The 22,165-nt window shown below is 49.5% G+C and overlaps 1 protein-coding gene across 1 annotated transcript; it reads right to left on the bottom strand.

Moving 5' to 3' along the window:
* Positions 1 to 4,415: 4,415 nt before the first annotated feature.
* POLM (DNA polymerase mu) lies at positions 4,416 to 22,017 on the bottom strand. Its single transcript, XM_079931632.1, is given in 14 exon segments — positions 4,416 to 13,663; positions 13,867 to 13,934; positions 13,937 to 14,054; positions 14,056 to 14,118; positions 14,120 to 14,289; positions 14,390 to 14,479; positions 14,586 to 14,780; positions 16,098 to 16,205; positions 17,980 to 18,051; positions 18,897 to 19,064; positions 19,192 to 19,290; positions 20,020 to 20,198; positions 21,271 to 21,380; positions 21,509 to 22,017. Coding segments are annotated over 14 exon segments (1,899 nt in total). The 5' UTR covers positions 21,685 to 22,017; the 3' UTR covers positions 4,416 to 13,380.
* Between the last annotated feature and the right edge of the window lie 148 nt (positions 22,018 to 22,165).

The raw sequence follows: 22,165 nt of genomic DNA, 5'->3' as shown, positions 1-22,165 counted from the left end.
GAGGATATAACATTTGCAAATATTTATGCACCCAACATGGGAGCACTTTAACTTTTAAAGCAAATATTACCAGACCTAAAGGGAGAAATAGATAGCAATACACTAATACTAGGGGACTTTAATACCCCACTTACATCAATGGATAGATCATCCAGACAGAAAATCAGAAGAAAACACCAGCCTTAAAAACACATAAGGCCAGATGGACTTAATAAATATATAAAAAATATATAGAAAAAAATCCATCCAAAAGCAGAAGAATGCATGTTCTTCTCAGGTGCACATGTAATATTCTCCAGGATAGATCATATATTAGATCATATATTAGAACAAGTCTTAATAAATTTAGGAAGACTGAAATCATATCAAGATTTGTTTTTGACCACAGTGGTATGAAACTAGAAATTGATTACAAGAAGAAAACTAATTCACAAATATACGAGGTTAAACAACATGCTACCAAATAACCAATGGTTCAACAAAGAAATCAAAAGAGAATTCAAAGAATACTTTGAGACAAATAAAAATGGAATTACAACATACCAAAATTTATGGGATGCAGCAAAAGCAGTTCTACGAGGAAAGTTCATAGCAATACATGCCTAACTCGAGAAACAAGAAAAACCTCAAACAATCTAACTTTATACCACAAGGAACTAGAAAAAGAAGAACAAACAAAGCCCAAAGTTATTAGAAGAAAGGAAATAACAAAGATCATACGGAGATAAATGAAATGAAGACTAATAAGATGATAGAAAAAAATCAATGAAACTAAGAGCTGGTTCTTTGAAAAGATTAACAAAATTGACAAACCTTTAACTAGATTCACCAAGAAAGAGAGGGGGAGGGGCTCAAATAAATAAAATCAGAAATTAAAGAGGAGACATTGTAATTGATATGACAGAAACACAAGGGATTATAAGAGATTACTATGAACAATTATATGCCAACAAATTAGACAACCTAGAAGACATGGAGAAATTTCTAGAAACATACAACCTTCTAGGACTGAATCATGAATAAATAGAAAATCGGAATATACTAATTAGTAGTAAGGGAATTGAATCAGAAATAAAAAACTTCCCAGCAAACAAAAGTCCAGGACCAGATAGCTTCACTGGTGAATTCTAACAAACATTCAAAGAAGAATTAATACCAAATGCTTTCTCAAATGTTTTCAAAAATTGAAGAGGAGGGAATACTTCCAAACTCAGTTTATGAAACCAGCAGTACCCAGATACCAAAACCAAACAAGGACACCACAAGAAAAGAAACTTACAGGCCAATATCCCTGATAAACATATATGCAGAATTCCTCAACAAAATATTAGCAAGGCAAATTCAACAATTAAAAGGATCACACAGCATGATCAAGTGGATTTATTCCAGGCATGCAAGGATATTTCAACATCCACAAATCAATCAATGTATTAACCAAATTAACAAAATGAAAGATTTAAAAAACATCATCTCAATAGATGCAGAAAAAGCATTTGACAAAATTCAACATCCATTTATTATATAAACTCTCAATGAAGTATAGATGGAACATACCTCAACATAATAAAGGCCATATATGAAAATATCCAGAAGAGCCAAAGCAACTTTGAGAAAGAAGAACAAAGCTGGAGGCCTCACGCTCCCTGATTTCAAACTATATTACAAAGCTATAGTAATCAAAACAGTATGGTACTCACATAAAAACAGAAACATAGATCAATTGAACAGAATAGAGAGCCCAGAAATAAACCCATGCATATATGGTCAATTAATTTATGACAAAGAAGCCAGGAATATACAATGGGGAAAGGAAAGTGTCTTCAATAAATGGTGCTGGGAAAACTGAATAGCCACACGTAAAGAATGAAACCAGACCACTAATTTACACCATACACAAAAATCAACTCAAAATGGATTAAAGAGTTGAGTGCAAGACCTGAAATCATAAAAAATTTTGAAGAAAACATAGGTGGTAAGCTTCCTGACATCAGTCTTGGCCATGAAATTTTGGATCTGACTCCAAAAGCAAAGGCAACAAAAGCAAAAATATACAAGTGGGACTACTTCAGATTATCTTCTACACAGCAAAGGAAATCATCAAAAAACGAAAAGGTGACCTACTGAATTGAAGAAAATATTTGCAAATCATATCTGATATGGGGTTAATGTCCAAAATATATAAAACATATTTAAAAGTTGTAACTATGTATGGTGATGTGTGGTAACTAAGGCTTAACATGGCAGTCATTTTGTAATGTATACAAATATCGAATAACTATGCTGTCCACTTGAAACTAATATAATGCTGCATGCCAATTATACCCCAATAAAAACACTTTTAAAATTAAAAAATGGTATTCAGAAAAGATGATGTAAAAGTGTTGATGATTATTCTCTATTGTTTAGATTCATTATACCTTGCTTAAATCTCTAGGACTTTTTTGTTACTTGTCACAAATTTGTACCCTTAAATGTATGTCCTATCCCATCCCATCCCCCTTGCAACCATCATTTTACTCTATGAGTTTGGTTTTTAGAATTCACATACAAGTGATATCATGCAGTATTTGTATTTCTCTCTGACTTATCTCACTTGCAACAAGGCTTATCCATGTTGTTGCAAATGGCCCAATGTAAAATAAATAAATAAATGTATATCTCAATTTCTTTATCCATTCAGCAATTTATAGGCACTTAGATTGCTTCCATAGCTTTACTATTGTGATAAATAAACATAGGATTGCATATATCTCTTCAATATCTTGCTTTCATTTTCAGGGGGTATACACCCAGAAGTGGTACAGCTGGATATGATAAATCTATTTTTAAATTTTTTCTGGAATTTCCATATTGTTTTTCACAGTGTCTGAACCAATGTATATTCCCACCACATGTACAAGTGCTTCCTTTTCTCCACATTCTCACCAACACTTCTAATCTCTTGGTCTATAGTTTCCTTTTCTTTTGTTGTGCGAAATGGCTTTGGAATAAGGATAATGCTGGCCTCACAGAATGAGTTTGGAAGTCTTCCTTCCTCACAATCTCTTGGAAGAGTTTGAGGACTGGTGTCAATTCTTTTTTCTTTTTTTAAAATAAATTTTATTTATTTCTATTTTTGGCTGCATTGGGTCTTCATTGCTGTACGTGGGCTTTCTCTAGTTGTGGTGAGCAGGGGCTACTCTCCATTGCAGTGCGCAGGCTTCTCATTGGGGTGGCTTCTCTCTGTTGTGGAGCACAGGCTCTACAGCACAGGCTCAGTAGTTGTGGCGCACAGCACAGGCTTAGTTGCTCTGTGGCATGTGGGATCTTCCTGGACCAGGGCTCAAACCTGTGTCCCCTGCATTGGCAGGCAGATTCTTAAGCACTGCACCATCAGGGAAGTCCCTGGTATCAATTCTTTAAATGTTTAGTAAATAGAATTTGTCAGGGAAGCTGTCAGCTCCTGGGGAGTCTGCTCCTCCTATATTGAGAGGTTGATTCCTGATTCAATTCCTTTTGTCATTATTGGTCTGATTTTCTATTTCTTCCTGATTCAGTTTGGTAAATGTTGCAGGAAATTTATTAATTTCTTCCAGATTATCTTATTTGTTGTCAATTATTGTTCATGGTAATCTCTTATCCAATTTTTTTCTGCAGTATCAATTATAATGTCTGTTCTTTCTCATAATTTTTTATGAGTCTTTTTTTCATAGTTTAGCTAAAAGTTTGTCAATTTTATTTTATTTTTTTAAAACAGCTCTCAGTTTTGTTAAGCCTTTCTATTGTTTTTCTGGTCTCTATATCATTTAGTTCAGCTCTGATCTTTATTTCTCATTCACTGAATTCTTCAGCTTCAGAATTTGTTTGGTCCTTTTTTATAATTTCAATCTCCATAGTAATTTCATTAATTATATTTTTATTTTATTTTATTTTATTTTTGCATTACACGGGCCTCTCACTGCTGTGGCCTCTCCCGTTGCAGAGCACAGGCTCTGGACGCGCAGGCTCAGTGGCCATGGTTCACGGGCCCAGCCATTCTGCGGCATGCGGGATCCCCCCGGACCGGGGCACAAACCCACGTCCCCTGCATCGGCAGGCAGACTCCCAACCACTGCACCACCAGGGAAGCCCTCATTAATTTTATTCATTAATTTTATTCTTGAGTTCATTGAACTGTCTTCTGAGTTTTCTTGTAGCTTGTTGAATTTCTTCATAACAGCTATTTTGAATGGCTGAGAAAAAAAGCTGGTAAACTGGTAAAGTAGACTTAGCAAAAATTAAAACATCTGCTTTGAAAAATACACTGGTAAGAGAATGAAAAGGTAATCTACACACTGGGAGAAAATATTTATGAATCACATAACTAACAAAGGACTTATGTACAGAATACAGAAAGAACTTTCAAAATTCAACAGTAAGAAAGCCAACGATTCAATTTTTTTTTTAATGGGCAAAAATTTGAACAGACACTGCACCAGAGAGAATATACAGACAGTAAATAAACCAGTGAAAAGATGGCTGACATTTGTAGACACTGGGGGAATGCAAATTAAAACCACAATGAGCTACTGTTACATATCTACTAGAGCAGTTAAATACTGAAAATACTAAGTGCTGACAAGGATACAGAGCACCTGGCGACTGGTACATGTTTAACTTACACGTGTGGCTCTCCTCACTAGTGCAAAATGATACAGCCATTATGGAAAACACTTTGGCACTTTCTTATAAAGTTAAACATACACTTATCATCGAACCTGGTGATCCTATGTCTTATTATTTACCCAAGAGAAATGAAAAGCTCTGTTCACACAAAAACCTGCATATGCATGTCTACAGGTGGTCTAATCATAATCACCAAAACCTGGAAACAACTGAAATGTTCAACAGGTGAATGTGTAACCTGTGGACTATCCATGGTATGGAATATTATGCAACAAGAAAGAGGAATAGGGCTTCCCTGGTGGCGCAGGGAATCTGCCTGCTAATGCAGGGGACACGGGTTCGAGCCCTGGTCTGGGAGGATCCCACATGCCGTGGAGCAACTAGGCCCACCCGCGAGCCACAACTACTGAGCCTGCACGTCTGGAGCTTGTGCTCCGCAGCAAGAGAGGCCGCGATAGTGAGAGGCCTGCGCACCGCGATGAAGAGTGGCCCCCGCTTGCCACAACCAGAGAAAGCCCTCACACGGAAACGAAGACCCAACACAGCAAAAATAAATAATTAATAAACTCCTACCCCCAACATCTTCTTAAAAAAAAAAAAAAGAAAGAGGAATAGCAGGAACTTAGATGAATCTCAAAGGCATGTTGAGTAAGAGAAGCCAGTCTCAAAAGGTTACAAATAGGTTCCACTTACATGACATTCTGGAGAAGGCAAAACTGTAGAGACACAGAAAAACCAAATGGGTGGGCTTGGAGTGGGAGAGCATATGACCACAGTGGGACAGGATGAGGGTCTGTCCTGATTTTGGTGGAGGTGAATGGGTCTAAATGTTAAAACTCATAAACCTTTACACCAAAAGTGTCAAGTTTACAGCACGTTAATTTAAAAAATATAATTTTTATGTGGTGATTGGCCAAGGAAGTTCTCACCTGATAAAGAGACTTTTGAGTTGGAAGATCACTTCCAGGTGGAGAGTACAGCAAGGGCAAAGGCCCTATGGCAAGGAGCATGCCAGGGGATTTGAGGATGAAAGACCACCACGTGGCCGGCCCCCCTCAGTGAGAGGATGAAACACCCACTGGCCTCATGGGTGTCTAGGACGGTTCAAGTAGGAAAGCAGTGAGGCAGGAGCACACCTGCTCATCACAGGGCAGTGGGGCTTGAGAGAGGGGTAGTGCCGGAGATAAGACAGGTGGAGGCCCCCAGGGGCCACTGTGAGGACTTTGGCTTTACTGAGAGGTGGGGATCCACTGGAGGGCTTTGAGCAAGGAGTAAAAGATACCATGTGACCTGTTTCTAAGACTTTTGAGGACAGACCTTAAAGGAGCAAATGTTGAGACAGGAAGCCTGGTTGGGAGATACAGGCCTAACCCAGGCAGGAGGTGGTGGGTCAGCCGTTGAAAGTTCTCTTCCTCCCACCTCCCTACCCTTGGGCCCTTTCTCCAGATGCCCCAGCACACCCTTTAGCCCGAGGTAGATTCCGAGCAGGCAAGAGACCCGCCTCCACCTCTCAGCTCAGAGGCCCTGAGGCTAGAAGCTGAATCAGGCACTGTGCAAAGCACTTGCCACCCACTACCTCAGGCTCTATAACAACAACCCCAGAAACAAAGCCCCATTCAGGTCCATGCTCTACAGGGGAGAAGCCTGAGGCCTCTGGCCACGGGTCACAGAGCTATGATGCCCCTGTAAAAAATTAATAAACAGAAACCTCAATTAAATGGAGCTGGGAGATCAGAAAGGGAGTTCCCACACCCTGCAACAATAGCAGAGCCCAACAGGAAGAAGAAAGAGTCTTTTCAATCCTGGCAACTACTCAGCCAATTAAAAAACAGGGACTCTTTGTTTATTACAGCCTCCCAACTTCCTTTTCCCCCTCCTTCTTTTGCCATGTGGGGACTTGCATGTGGCTCACCGTGGTTGCAGACCCTGAACTGCAATTCTCTGCTGATCCCAAATAAACCCACTTTTGCTAGAGAAATAACTGGCAGTCTATTTGTTTTAGGTCAACATTTTGGTGACTTGTACAGGGATCCAGAGAAGACCGCTGATGGGCTTGTAAGTAAACAGGTGCAGTTCCCACATGAGCCCATTGCTGCTCTGATTTTCTCACTGACCCTGGAGTTTGAAGGTACTTCTCCTGGATCTGAGCCTCTGCCCTCTTTGAAGCTCTCCAGGCTTTACCTGGGATCTATTTTAAGGTCTTGTCCTTTCTGGATAAGGCCTTGTTCTGTACTCAAGTACACATCTGATTTTGAAATCAGACTGTTCCAACTGGAACTGGCTAGGCTTCAGCCCATTCCTTTGGGAACTGAGGCTATTTCATCAGAACTGTGCCAGTTCAGCCTTCGGGCCATTCCTTTAGAATAGGGGCTGTTCTGTTGGAACTCTGCTGAGAAGCCTTTGGCCTGGCTCCTCTAGGACCAACCTATTCCTTTAGAACTGGCTGGTATTAGGCCTGCAGGCTGTTAGAGATATTTGAACTGTCTGGGCTGCAAGCTGTTTAAGCTGTAAGCTGCTTGAAATGTTTAGACTTTTTAAAAATTATCCTCTTACTCTAGAGAAAAACTGCTGAAAAATGGGATTCCAATTATCTAAATATTTTGAGGGCAGCCCCCGCCCCCCACCTTACAGGGACTCTGGCTGATTTTTTTTTGTTGTTAATTTATTTTTTGATCATGCAGTGCAGCCTGCGGGATCTTAGCTCCCCAACCAGGGATCGAACCCATGCCCCCTGCAGTGGAAGTGTGGTGTCTTAACCACTGGACCACCAGGGATGTCCGTCTGGCTGATTTCATGTTTAAAAACTGTAGCTCTTCCTCATAAGAATTTCTAACTAAATGGACCCACCTCACCAAATGCAATCTAGAATATCGATGGCCATTATGGGGAGCTTACTTTTCTTAAAACGGAATTGGACTATCAGAGCCCTAAAATTTCCAAAACTGAATGGAATGCGTATTTTGATTGGTATTTTGAGGCTTCCAAATGTTATCAGCAGCCTAAAACTGACTTTCTGCAAAATAAGACTTTGAGGCAAACAAATCATTAAAAAGATAGAATGGCTCCCAAAGCCTCAGGCTCTTCTTCCTTGGCTGCTTTGTCCCGGGCTCCACCTCCAGCAACATCCTGTCTCCCGCCCTCAGCCCCTTGTGCTCAGGCCATGCCTCCAGTGCCAACTTCCTGCTCTTCTGGGCCACCTACACCTGCTCTAGCTCCTCAGTTCCCCATACTAATTCTCTCACTGAACTTCCCTTTTTCTCTAAAACTCTCCCCACTCGCTTTTCCCCTGAACTTATCAGAACCTTTCCTTTAAAATTAAGCCTCCTAAGAATCCAGACTTACACCCTTAATTTCGTATACTCCCTGGACTAAAGGTGAACTGTGAGCCACAGTCAAAGATGTTTCCAAAGTAACTGAAGATCCTCACAGATTTGCTGAGGAATTTAATATAGTCATTCAAACTCAGCAACCGGGTTTCTCTGACTTACATCAGCTAGTTCACATGCTTGTCGGTGAAGGCCAGGCTCAGCATTGGATGAGAACTGCTACTTGGGAAAATCCTAAAAGGCCTTTAGAATTACAACCGGGAGACCACCCTGCTAACTTACATGATCAGGCTCACGCAATGCTAGGCGACTTCATGGGGCAATTCCTGCAGCTTTTCCAAAGCCTGTTGATTGGAACAAAATGCAGGCTTGCACACAGTAATCTAATGAATCTGTTCGTGACTATTAACAACTGACTTCAGATTGTTTTTAAAGAAAATTCTGATCTTCCTTCAGATGTTAATTCTACCCAGGCAGCTTTTAACTCTATGTTTACTAGTCGGCTGAAGCAGGACCTTTCCCTTCTAGCAAAAAGGAACAGGATGGAATGAAAAACTGTGTCCACTCCAGATTTAGTTAATCTTGAAAACCAGTTCTCTCACTTTCTTAGAGGAGTCACCTAAAAGGGAGACAGCTAAACTCCTTTATCTTCAACTCCAGCAAATGAAGGCTCCTAAATGAAACCAAAACCCTCCTATTTGTTTTAGGTCAAATAGGTCCTAGTTTAGGCCCTACTTTCTGCTATTGTTGCAAAGAGCCTAGACTTCGGAAAAAAGACTGTACAAATCTAAGTGCTTCAGGCACCTTCAGTCTCCTAACCAGCTTTTCCACCATCCTCCCAATTCTCAACAACGGGGCTCTTCTCAATCTTCCCTCTTAACCGGCTTAGAGAAACGTTTCTCCAGATTGGGGGTGAATCTCTTCAGTCCTAATTGACACTTGGAGCCACTCTCAAGGCTCAGCCCCACTACTATAAAGCAGCCCCTGCCTCAAAGTGAACAGTTCAAATAGTGGGGATCTCCAATGAACCTCAACAGGCTCCTGTCTCTGAACCTATTCCACTCTGTTTAGGCCCTCTGAGAGATACACACACTTTTCTTCCTAGTTCCTCCACCTCTATCCATTTATTATGCCGAGACTTCTTAGAGAAGCATCAGGCCAGAAGTTCTTTCTCCCAAAAGGGGGAAATAATTCCAGAATTTGACAGTAGTCATCAGAGTAAACAACAATGTGAATTAAACGACTCTTTGATATCTTTCATTTGCTCCATCTCTGATGATACTAGAGCTGATTCTGGAAACACAGATCATTTGTCCCTATTGAATCAGCTACCATCCTTTTTATGGGCAAAATCTCCACTGACACTGGCAAAATTCACAGCATATCTCCCATGGAGATTCAAACAGATCTCTCAAAATCTCTTCCCAGTATTGACAATGTATAAGTAAAGAAGCCATCCCAGGCATAAAGCCCGTAATTGAAGATTACAAGGTTGAGGGCCTCATTAGCCCTTGTACTAGCCCTTGTAATACTCCCATTTTACAGATGAGGAAACCTAAAAGCCAAGGGTGTAGGTTTGTCCAGAACCTCCAAGTAATAAACAACATAGCTATCCCTTGACACCCTGTTGCTCCTTTCCTACGTTCCTAACAGTCATTCTCATAGGAGGTAAATTCTTTACTGTAACTTGATTTATGCAGTGCATGCTGTCACATTCCGGTTGAACCTAGCAAATAACTTTGCCTTCACTTGAGAAGAAAACCTATTCACCTGGACAGTAAGACCTCATGGTTTTACTGAGAGTCCTTATTTCTCATAACTCCTGAAGGCTGATCTGGATGATACAAAGTTCCCTAGAGGTTCTACTTTGCTTCAATATGTGGATGATTTGCTTCTTCGCTCTTTCTCAAACCTCCTCACTGGAAGTCATCATCCACCTGCTAACGATTTCAGCCTTAAAGGGACATACGGCAGTGAGGATAAATGGCAGTTCGCCCCAAACCCAGGTTCATTGTTTACGGCATCTGATATCAGAACAAGGGCTACACTTAGTTCCAGACAGACTTCCTGGTGTGCTAAGTTTCTCTAAACCCAAAACTAAGCACCAACTGTGAGGTTTTCTTGGGCCAGTTGGTTATTGCCAAAATTGAGGTCCAAATGTCTCTCTCATGGCCAAACCTCTGTTTTACTGAGGCACAACTCCAATCCAATTTTATGGGAAGAACCAGATACACAGATTTTAAGGACTTACAGGAGAGTTTGAAGAACCCACCTGCCCTTAGGCACCCCAATGATCAGATTCCCTTTTTGTATACGAAAAAGAAGGGAATGCCCTTGGGATACTCACCCAAAAGCAAGGAGACCCCCGTCGACCCATAGGGTATTATGGCCAGCAACTGGACCCTGTAACACGGAAATACCCTTCTCGCCTCGAGCCATCACGGCCACTGCCCTTGTGGTTAAGGCCGCTGAGAAAATCATTGTGGGATCTCCTTTACTCATTTCTGGACCTCATGCAATAGCCCTCCTGAATTCTCATCACACTCAACATTTCTCAGTCAGCCGTCTCACCTCCTTTGGAGTCCTTTTGTCAGCTGCTCTTCACATAACTCTTCTACGTTGTAATAACCTTAACCCTGCTACTCTTCTCTCCTCTGTCACTGAGGAAGTCCCTCACAACTGCTTAACCCTTGCTTAACCCTGACAGACCACCTCCTGACTCCTCATAATGATGTCTAGGAAATTTCAGTCGGTAACACTGACTTCTCACGTTCACTGATGGTTCTTATTTAAAAGGGGACAATGGCAGATGTTGTGCTGGGGATGTTACTGCAACTTCTTTTGATGTTGCTGAGGCAGCATCTTTACCTACGGCTACTTTGGCCCAACAGGCTGAATGATACGCTCTCACACAGGCTTGTACTTCAGCCAAGGACAGAACTGCCAATATCTATATCGATAGTAGATACATTTTCGGAGTAGCTCATGATTTTGGAATGTTGTGGAAGCAATGTGGCTTCCCTATTTCCAGCAGAAATAAAATTTAAAATGGCCCCCGGGTTCAGGAATTATTGGATGCAACACTTTTATCCACCCTTGAGTTATTAGTAAGATTCCAGGGCATTCTAAACTGGACTCTCTGGAAGCTAAGGTAAATCACCTTGCCGAAATTTCTGCAAGGAATTCCGCCTTTAAAGGAACCACAGCAGCTAAACTTCTGTCATGGTCCAAAGGGATATTTCCTCAAGTGATACCTTGAAAAACTGGCTCGGGAAGCCCAAAGACTGGCCTCGGGAAAAGAAAAACAAGATTGGGAATTCAACGACTGTTGGTTTGATAAAAAAAGAGAAAGCTCTGGTTCAGGCCAAGTAACAACCCAGTCCTACCCACTCCTCACCACTGTACATGCATTAAACCACTGGCCTAACAAAATGACAGCCTTCATGAGTCAGTACTGGTGGGGAAACACTAGCAACGCCACAGAAAGCACCTACTCATTGCTCCCCTTGTCTGAAGTACAACCCAGGGAAGTCTGATTGTACGGCTCTGGACGTTTCAAATTGCCTGATGGATCATTTGAGATCTGGCGAATGGATTTCATACAATTTCCTCCACTTCGTGGATGTAAGCATGTTTTAGTCATGGTATGTATGTTTTCACACTGGACTGGAGCTTGCCCTTGCAGATAGGTTACTACCTCTTCTGTGACTCAAGCGCCTTGGGAAAGATTATCCCTACCTGGAGAACTCCGCTTCAACTTCATGATGACAGAGGAACCCATTTCACTGGCCAGGTGCTTCAAAAAGTCTGTGCTGTTTGGCCAGTTTTACACTTTCACTGCACTTACCACCCCCTATCCTCTGGTTTGGTCAAACACACTAACAGCATTATTAAGACTCAACTGGCAAAACGTGTAGAGGCCCTCCAAATACCTTGGTCAAAAGCATTGCTGTTGGTCCTTCTAAATCATAGACCCACCCCCTTTGGAACTTTTACACCCTTTGAGGCAGTCACAGGATGCCCAGTGCACTTGGCTCCTGCCTCTTTTTTTTTTTTTTTTGCGGTACGCGGGCCTCTCACTGCTGTGGCCTCTCCCGTTGCGGAGCACAGGCTCCGGACGCGCAGGCACAGCGGCCATGGCTCACAGGCCCAGCCGCTCCGCGACATGTGGGATCCTCCCGGACCGGGGCACGAACCCGTGTCCTCTGCATCGGCAGGTGGACTCTCAACCACTGCGCCACCAGGGAAGCCCGGCTCCTGCCTCTTTTGACCCACAACCAATAAGAAGAGAGATACTCTAATACTGCAAAGGCCTAACTGCTTCTATTAAAAATAACCATGTTTTGGTAAGCAACCTTTTCACAGTGCACTCTTGGGAGATGAAGACCTTAAACATCACACCCTGCAACCTGCAGGTTTCATCTATTGGAAAAGACACCTCCAGAAGGACTCTCTTCAACCTTGCTGGAAAGGCTGCTATCAGGTACTGCTAACCAACCCTTGTGCTGCAAAACTCCAAGGAATACAACCCTTGGACTCACATGACACACCTAAAGAAAGCACCAAACCCTGTCTGGACCTGCAAATCATCTGGTGACCTGAAAGTAAACACTTCCCTGAACTGAAGCAGACGACATCCGATGAGCCAGCTTTCCAAAGATATTCAGACTAGGCCTGTTGGAATTTTGTCACCAGACCTTTGATTACATAAGCCTTCAGATAATCTCTACCGTTTAGGATCTTGGTAAAAGACACGGACTTCAGATAAAAAGTGCCTAAGAGTTGTCCCTCCTACCCCTCCTTGTTACTTAAATATAACCTCAATAGATCTCCAATCTGTCCACTTTCCCTCTGATGTGGGACACTACACCCAGGAAACGTCCTTCCTTGTATTGAGGGACAAAAAGACCCTGAAACTGGAAAGCCTGACTCAGATTAGTGATGCTTTCAGAGATGCATCTTGATCGAAAGGGGAAGTGTAAAAACATTAATAAGAGTTGGGAGACCAGAAGGGGGAGGGCTCATGCCCTGTGATGGTAGCAGAGCCCAAAAGAAAGAAAGATCTCCTCTTCGTTCCTGACGAGGACTCGGCCAATGAAAAGCCATGGACTCTTGTTTACTATAGCCTTCCCAAATTCCTTTTCCCCTCTGTAAGAGCGTTTTCCTTTCCATTTTTGCTGGGGACTTGCACATGGCTTGCCATGGTTGCAGACTCATTCTCTGCTGATCCTGAATAAACCCATTTTTGTTGGAGAAATAACTGGAAGTCTATTTGTCTTAGGTCCACATCCCCCACCCTCACCAGCACCCCGTAGCAGACCTCTGGGCAGAACCAATGCCCATGCTCCCCGGTCACCCACACCAGCAACACGTTCAGAAAATACAGCTTAGTTTGTTCCACATGCTCATTTCATGACAGCTTGAACTGGGTGTATGTGGGGGGCTGGTGGTCCACACAGACAGGGCTCCCACTTGGGAGGGGTGAGGACTTGGGGCAGCAGTGCATCTTCCACCTGGAAACATTCAGGGACCAGAACACCCACAGCGTCTGGCTCAAATGGCGCCCTCCATTTCCAGAGAGTGGAAGTGGGGGCCAGCTAATAGGATCAGGCATTTCTCGGCTGGAGGGGAAGGTACTCAAGGCCCAAGAGTCTGAAGATGTCTTCCTCTGAAGCCACGTGGAGAATCGTCTTCTGCAACAGAGTGCAAGCACGAGTGCCTGGGAGCCACTCCACCACGCGGCAGCTTCCCGGAGGCAGGTGTGGGAAGGAGGCTGGAAGGGCAGGCAGAGCCCAGCCCCGCGGTGGGGTGCTTCTTGAGGGCCCTGTGGGTCCCAGGTTGGAGGGCCCTGGGGCCGACGCAGACTGTGGGCCGGGCAGAGAGCCGTTTTCCCCACCCAGGCCTCCCGTCCCAGCAACACACCTGCCCCGGATCAAACAGACCATGGCTGTTCAGCCAGAGGCCTTCCGGCTCTCCTTCCAGCTGAAGCGGCGCAGCTCCCGCTCGAAACGCTGGGGAAGAGTGTCTGCATCAGCAGGGCCGCCAACCCCAGACCCCAGGGTGGCCGCAGCAGCACACTCCCTACTTGGAGCCAGTCCAGCCGAGTAGTGCAGAGGGGAACTGGCTGATGGGGGTGACCACCAGGTGGTCGGGGTGGGGCAGGGCCTCTGGGCGCCCCTACAGCATCCCCTGGGGGTTGTGGCAGGTGGAAAATGCAGGAAGTCCCCTCGAAGGCATCCATGGTGTGGCTCTGCGGGTGCAGGTGGGTGGGGTTGTCTGCCTGCCGGCTGCGCTGGTGCTGGCGGTACAGGACAAGGTCCTGGGGGAGAGCAGGCATGGCCGGGCACCACCATGTGGGGCTGGGACAGGAACCAGGATCCTGGCAGGACCGTCAGCGGGGGGAGCAGGAAGCCCCTCACCTGCTTCTTCAGGCAGCGCATCACTCTGGGCAGCAGCCCTGCCTCCCGGCCCTCCTGGGGGTGGGTGATGAGGAAGTCCACGTCGTGGCCCTGAGGGGGCCAGTCTGACTCTCAGCCTCCGTGTTCTCCCGAATCCCTTCAGTGAGGGAAGGCCCACCTCAGTGGTCCCGCCTCAGACGCCTTCACTGGGAAGGGCCTGGAGCTGAGCCGGAGGGCGTGTGGAGCCCCCTGACCTCCGGAAGCCGCCGGTCAGCGCGACCGTGGCCCCAGGAAGGGCCTGCCCCACGGCTGCCTCCACCGCCTGCTGCAGGGTCTCCACATCTGACCGCAGGACCCGGGTGCTCAGGTCCTGGTGGTGCTGGAGTCCTGTGGGCAGCACAGCTCTCCTGACCTGCCCAGCCCGGCCCTCTCTAGCTGTCTCCCACTAGCCCCTCCTCTCCCTTAAATATCAAACGCTTATTTTGAAACAATTGTAGGCTCACATGCAGTTGAAGGAAATAACAGAGGTCCCCTGTGCCCTCTGCCCAGTTCCCCGCAGCGGTAACATCTGGCAGAACTACTGTAGGTCACACCAGAATTCTGATGCTGACACAATCAAGATACAGACTATCGCTTTCAACGCCTCGGTTTTCCCATCCATGAAACGGGGCCGGGAGGTGATAAAGAGATGTGAAGATGGCTCTGCCGCTTAACACCACCTCGCTCTAGCCTGTGTCCACCTCCTCCCCTGTCAGAGGGATCACTGGGCCTTCCACACACACAGTTAGGAGAGGTTTACGTGAGGGAATAAACGGCCCCGGGCAGGATGCGCGCTCAGTAAGCGCTGCGGGCCTCTCCTGCGGGGAGAGAACACTGAACGGAACCGACGGATGCCACCATCACGCTCCACCGGACGCACGGCTCTGTGGTCTCACGTCCTGCTGACCGGCCAGGAGACTCTCCCAGGACCCCCAGCTGGCCTCCCCTCCCCCAGCCCCCAGGAAGATGTTCAAAGAGGCAACGAGTGCTGGGCTGTGGGGCTCCTTCAGCAGGGTCCCCGATCCAGGCCACACGGAGAGAACACAGAGTCTGCTCAACACCTGCGACCTGCTGGCCTCACGCCAAGGAGCTCACGGGATTCCCATGCTTTACAGAGAACGTAATTCAGGCTCAGAGAAGTCAAGACTCAGGGCCACGGTCTCCTACCTAGTAAGCGGCAGAGATGGGACTCAAACCCAGGCCTGACAAACTCTCAAGTTCACGTCTCTCCACCGCTCGGCACCACCTCCCACTAGCAGGCTCCTCACTGAGCCTCTCCCCGCTGAGCACAGGTCCCCACGCCATCAGCCAGTGGGCCAAGGCGCCAAGCAGCACACAAGCAAGTGTGCCCAGGGCCCGGGCTGCTCTGACATGCCCTCCCCTCTACGGAATCAGGAGTAAGGGGTACATGCCTGGTCCAGGCCCAAGTCTAACCAGGAGGTCCTGAACGGCACGGCAGCTACTCTGACCATTATCGCTCACTGAGAAGGGGCTGCACCGGGTCCTGACTCCACTGGGTCAGGAAGCCCACCAAATAAAGATGCCCGTCTTCACACTCACCCCATTCCCTGCCACACAGGCAGCCACGAGCATATGCCATGCGTCAGAGCTAAGGGCTCCATGGTGTGGGAGGCTTTCAGGCACAGGTGCTTTGGGGAAGCCCAGGGCCCAGCGCTCCCAGAGGGCTCACCTGCTCTCTGCTCTGGGGCTGCTCTCGGAGGTCGTCCAGCATCCGCAGCCCCTCCTGGTACCACCAGTCAGCGGTCCTTAGCCCGACCCCAAAGATCTGAGTGAAGAGCTGTTCTGAGGATGAGCACAGCACACTTGGTCAGGAGCAAACTCTTACAGCGAGATGCAGATGACGACACTGATCCGTGCAAGGCGTGTCCCAGGACAGCACCACTGCAGCGTTACACAAGTGGCCTCATTAAGTCTTCGTCTGGCCGGGCAAGTGGCATCCCCGCTCACATTCTTCAAGTTTAAGCAACGTGCTCAAGGCCACACAGCGAGTGCACAGGCAGGACTCAAACCCCGAGCCTGGCCTACACAGCCCACCCTCACAGGGGACGGCAGGGAAAGACCCCACGTGCTCCCTCCCCAGGCCTCGGTCCCCTCCTCGAGCAGGGTCTCTCCCCAGAACTTGTACAGTTCTAGCCTATGATTCCAACATCACCAAAGTAGGCGACCTGACAGTCCGTCCATTCACTGGGAAAACCATACCATCCCACCCAACAGCAGCTGGGACTTATTACTGTGGCTCTGCCTTTTAACAGGCAGCAAAAAGGGCAGTTAATAGCCAGGGGGTTGTTTTAGCAGGATCTGGAAGGAACAGGTTAGGGCTGGCTGGGGCTCTGTTCCAGGTTCAAACATGACAATTGCCACTGCCTGGCCACGGGTCAGCAGAGATGTCCAGGCCAGTGGAAACTAACTATGCTGCTGGAGCTGACCTCTCGTGGGGTGGCCAGCTGCCCTCACACGGGTATCCCACACCCAGGGTGGGCGCTAGCAACTCACCTGTTTCTTCCTTGACTATAGCTCGTTGGACAGGGGTGGGCACTTGCCCTAGGCCAGCCACTCAGAGCCCCTCCCCAGGGACTTCTGAAACACAAGAGCAGGCCCAGGGGAGGAAGAACAGCTGGGTGGCACTCGTGTCCCTGAGCCCCACTTCCTGCAGACCAGCTGTAGCCTGCCCTTTTGGGACTGTGCTGGCCATCCTTCCCTAGATCCCCTGAACCAAGAGCATGAACTGGATGGGAAAGATGCTGAGAATAACCTAATCATGCTGTTTATAACAGTAAACTTCTAACTGTTCACGTACTTCTCTCCTGGCCTGGATGCCTTCTGGGACTCAGGGGTACCCCGGGGGAGGTAGCAGATGACTGTGCCCTCTCCCAGCGCTTCTCCAGCCACTAATTCCTGTGTTGCCTCCACACCCCTGAGCCCCCCACCCCCCGTCCTTTACACAGGGTTCCTCTCCCTTTTTGAAGCCCCCCCCCCCGACCAGTCGCTGATCTGACAACCTCCAGCCACAAAACCAGGGTGTCTAAGGAGCCCGACCAAGGCATCCACAAGAGCTCTGGCAGCTCCGTTATCAGACCAGAAATGGGCGGGACCAGCGGGAAGGTGCGTCGTGGACACAGGCAGGACGCCACCAAGAAAATGAGTACGTGAGGTCACAAAGGTGGAGACACTGCGAGGGTGAGCAGCCCCACAGATTTAACGGTCCCCGTGGCACCCGGAAAAAGGTTCTGTTTTGTTCAGTATGCTCTGTGTAAAATGCCAGAGCATGTGATATACTTGAGAATATGCCATCAATAGTCAAATAAGAACACATGGTGCCGAGTGATCTAGAAAATTCCCTGTGCTCAAAACAAGCTTCTCGGCCGCCTCCATCTGGCTGCCTCGTGTATATCGGGTGTCGGCTGACCTGCCAGTTCCTCAGTGAGACCTTCTCTGACCCCGGGGGGGACCCACTGCCCCCACTTTCCACCTGACATGGCATGAACCATGTGCTGTGGCTCTGGGGGAGGACCGTGGAGCTCCGTGCCCCTGCCGGGGGCTGCCCTGCGTACCTTCATGGCCTGGTACCTCTCCGAGAGCCGAACTCTCTCCGCCTCCTCACACACTCCGCGTTCCAGCAGCTCCTGTGGGAGAAGACAAGGCCTGACTGGCAAGAGGAGACCTGGGTGCCCAAGGCCCAGCAGGGGGGCTTTGTGGGAGCAGGATCCCGGGGGACTTGGAAATGAAGACTGTGCCCAGGGAGCCTCCAAGCCCCTAGGGCGGGGAACGTGGGCCACCTCTCAGATAAATAGCAAGCCCTGGGATACGTAAACAACTGCTTTTAAAACATAGGTGAATTCAGCAAGACTTCATTTAAAAGCTCAGGTGGGGCTTCCCTGGTGGCACAGTGGTTGAGAGTCCGCCTGCCGATGCAGGGGACGTGGGTTCGTGCCCCGGTCCAGGAAGATCCCACAATGCCGCGGAGCGGCTGGGCCCGTGAGCCATGGCCGCTGAGCCTGCGTGTCCGGAACCTGTGCTCCGCAACGGGAGAGGCCACAACAGTGAGAGGCCCGCGTACCGCAAAAAAAAAAAAAGCTTAAGTGAATTCAAAAGTATCTTTTCCATCGTGATATACTTGCTCAGTGGTAAGTGTACAAAAGGACAACTTCACATTTGGGGTCCTCAAATACTTCGCATTGTAAAAAGAGGTGTGCATGCTCAGGTGTCCTCTTCCACCATCCGGGACAGTCTGCGCTGGTCCAAGTGGAGCCAGCTACCAGCCTGCCGGGCTCCCGGCAGCTCCCTTGGCTGAGCCCCTTCGGTCCCCCTAGGGCAGGTGCTGTGGCCCCCATTCACACGTGAGGAATCTGAGTGAAGAGGGTGGCCGGCCACAGCTGGGCTCTGAGCCACCAAGCCACCTGCCCTTGCCAGGCCCTGAGGCCCCCTCACCTCCCCCCACCCCGCCCTGCTAAGTGCGGGGAGCACCGACCTGGACGACCCTGCACGAGCGTTCTCCAAAGTGGGCCAGGCCACGCAGCTGGCTCAGGGCTGTGACCGGGCTGGGAAGGGCCTTGAGCGCTGAGGCTGCTCTGCACAAGGAGAGTTGGCGGCACTCACTGCCGGCGAAGCCCGCGGCCTTCGCTAGCGTCTCCAGAGCCTACTGCAGGGAGGGGCCCTTGGGGAGGGGCAGGGATGGCGGGGTACCTCACCCCACCCGTCCCTCCAAGGCTGGGACAGGGGAGGGCCTGGCCCCATCCCAGGGAGGCAGGGGACCCAGGGCTCACCGAGAGGCCGGCGTGGTGGTGCGTGAGGGGTGTGGGCCGCTGGCAGGCACAGGGCAGCCTCCATGCTGGGCGTGGCGGCCCCTTCCCGCACACAGCCACCTGGGGAAGGGCAATATACAGGCTGCTTCGAGGCTGCAGGGTGGGCAGGGGCCAAGGAAGCCCCCCGGAGCCCTGCCTCTCCTGGGTGGTCACCTAGGGCTCTCGGGACAGACGGGGCCGACTCTCAGAGGGCACAACTGCCAGAGGCACGGGGCAGAGGCGGTGTCGCCCTGCAGAGGCCAGAGCGGCAGCAGTGGCACCAGCTGCCACCGCACGTGCTGTATGTGCCCCACCTCCCAGAACCCCCTCCGGCAAGTGGGCTGGGGTGCCTGTCACCCCCACTTCACAGACGGGGACACCGAGGCCTCATGGCTCACAGGCAGAGTCAGGATTTGAATGCGGGCAGCCCTGCTCTGAGCCCACACCTGCAGCCCCCAGCTGTGCTCACCCAGGAAGCACAGAGGTGGGCGGAGGCCATGAACCTCACAGTACCCCGAGGACGGCCTCCTGCTGGCCCCACTTGGGGTCACAGTCTCTCCACTTGGTAAGCAAGAAAGGCCTAAAGATGCCAAAAATAAGTGGATCTCAAGAGAGTTTGCACCAATGGTGAGAGGAGAAGCGGGAACGGCCTGGCTTCCCAGGGCCCCTTGGTGGTCCGGGCTGAGCCCTCACCGCGCACCTCATGTGAAAGACACTGAGGCACGGCTGCCGTGTCACCTGTCCCAGCTGAGCTCTGGCCTGCGCTGGGGCCTTCTCTGGGGCCCCACCCTCATCCTTCACCCAGCTCACCTCCAGGCAGTGCCGGCACTCCACAGGGACTGGCTGCCCAGCCGCCATGCTCTCCGTGAACCAGCTTACGTCTAAGAGCACTGGGCGAGTGCATCCTGGGTGAAGGGCCGCCGTCCTGCGCTCCTGCTGGCAGACGGCCTCCTCTGCTGAGATCCCCTCCATCATGACGTGTGTCACCTCTGAGCTGGGTGGAGGGAAGAAGAGGAAGTGAGGCCCAGAGCCCTTTCCCAGACCTGCCATTCTTCCTGCTGCACTCCATGCCTCCAGGCCTTTGCTGTTACTATCCCCTCTGCCTGGTGACCACCTATTCATTCTTCAGAAAAACCTCCCAACCCCTCCTCCTGGCAGACAAACATCTCCACCACTCCAGCATCCGCAGAGCTGTGCGTGGTTCTCAGCTCTAGCTATGATGAAAAGACCAACCCTTTTTTGTGTTAACTTGTCTGTCTCCCTCTCCCCCCAACCCCAGAGGAAGGAGAGGCCAGGGGTACAGGGGCCAGGACCAGGAGGGGGTCTTCATCGAAGTGCTGGAGACAGACTGCTTGGGTTTGAACCTCAGCTCTGCCACACACTTGCTATGTGCCCTTGGGCACATCACTTATCTCTGTACTTTGACTGCCTCAGCCACAGAGCAGAGATAATAACATATCTACTTTGCAGGGTTGCTGTAAAGATTAAATGAGCCAATAAGCAAAACGGCTTAGATAGTGCCCAGTACATTCTAGGCTGTGGTCATCATCCTCTCCTGAGTGGGTCTGCTGCACCCCTGGGAATGGTTAACTAAGCTTCAGGGGGACTGGCCCCTGATTCACTTGCTCTTTCAACTTCAAAACCATGGGAACCCTCCTCCCTTACTTTCAGCATTGCTTCTGTAGTGGTTTTGTTTTTGTTTGGTTTTCTTCTACTCTTTGAGCCTCACTCAAGTCACTTTCTCAGCCCTGAGGAGAGAAATCAGTTTAGCTAACAGGGCAAGATGAATCCACCTAAGGAAGGACTGTTAACCACCGCTACACTCACATGGCCCTTTATAAAGCCTCCGGCATACATTCTCTCCTTGTCCTACAGAAACACTCCTGACCCTAACTGCTAACACCCTTTTACAAAAGAGGAAATTGACAGGAAGGCTATATGACCATGAAATGCCAGGGCTAACTTGGAATCCAAACACCTCAGGTGCCCCTCCGCTCCGGGGTCAGCTGCGTGGGAGTCGTTTCAGATCTCAATATCCTCAGCAGTAAGGAAACAACATACGTGAATGTGGCTGATCAGCTGCAAAGTTCCGAGCACGGGCATCTGTGTTCAGGCCATCACGCCACTCAGCAGCATCTCCCGGCCCACCGGGCGCGACGGCATGGTGATACCTATACGGGCGTGCCACGTTCCCCGGTGAGGCGAGGCCGTGGGCGCCGGACCCGCCCCGCGCCCCTCAGAAAGGTCGGCCCTAGGAAGGTGGCCTCGCCTGGCGGCGAGCTTCGCCACGACCGCGCACCTGTAGGCGTCCAAGACGCGGAAGCCCTTGGAGAGAGCCAGGCGTGTGAGGAAGGCCCGGCGGTTGCGGCCCATGCGTGGCTCAGCCAGGCAGACAGTGACCCCAGGGAAGCGTGCCGCGGAGGAAGGGGCGGTGTCCGGGGTCCCGACCCCCGCTCGCCGCCGTTTTGGTAGCATTCGTCCCCTGGCCGCGGGTGGCGCCCGGCGAAAGCAGAGAGAAGCTGGACAGAAGACGGAAGGAAGGCGGACGGAAGGCGGGCGGAAGCCGCACGGATGCCGGAAGCCAGCGGGAGGAAGCCAGCGGGCGGAAGCCGACTGGAAGGGGAAGTGGCGCCCGGCCACTCAAGGAGGCAGGCCCCGCCCCATGCAAATTAAGTCTCCGGGCGGATTTCGCCCCCAGGGTCGTTTGGAGCGAGGTAGAGGTCCCGGGGTTCCACCTGATTGGGTGTTCCGGCCTCTCAGCGCCAGAGGCCCCGCCTCTATGCAAATACAGCCAGAGCACACGCCTTTTATTTAAATTACACTCGCGGAAAGTCTCGTCCCATCCTTGGGACCACCCGGGAGGAGAGACTGGGTTGGAGGGTAGGGGGGTCGGGTAAAAGGGGTGCGGGCAGAAGCTGGAAGGGAGGAGGCGGAGGTTAGGGAAGTCGTCCTCGGA

The sequence above is a fragment of the Stenella coeruleoalba genome, assembly GCF_951394435.1.
Source record: "Stenella coeruleoalba genome assembly, chromosome: 9".
Classification (NCBI taxonomy): domain Eukaryota; kingdom Metazoa; phylum Chordata; class Mammalia; order Artiodactyla; family Delphinidae; genus Stenella; species Stenella coeruleoalba.
The sequence above is the reverse complement of the archived record's forward strand: the minus strand, read 5'-3'. Positions and strand labels throughout refer to the sequence as shown.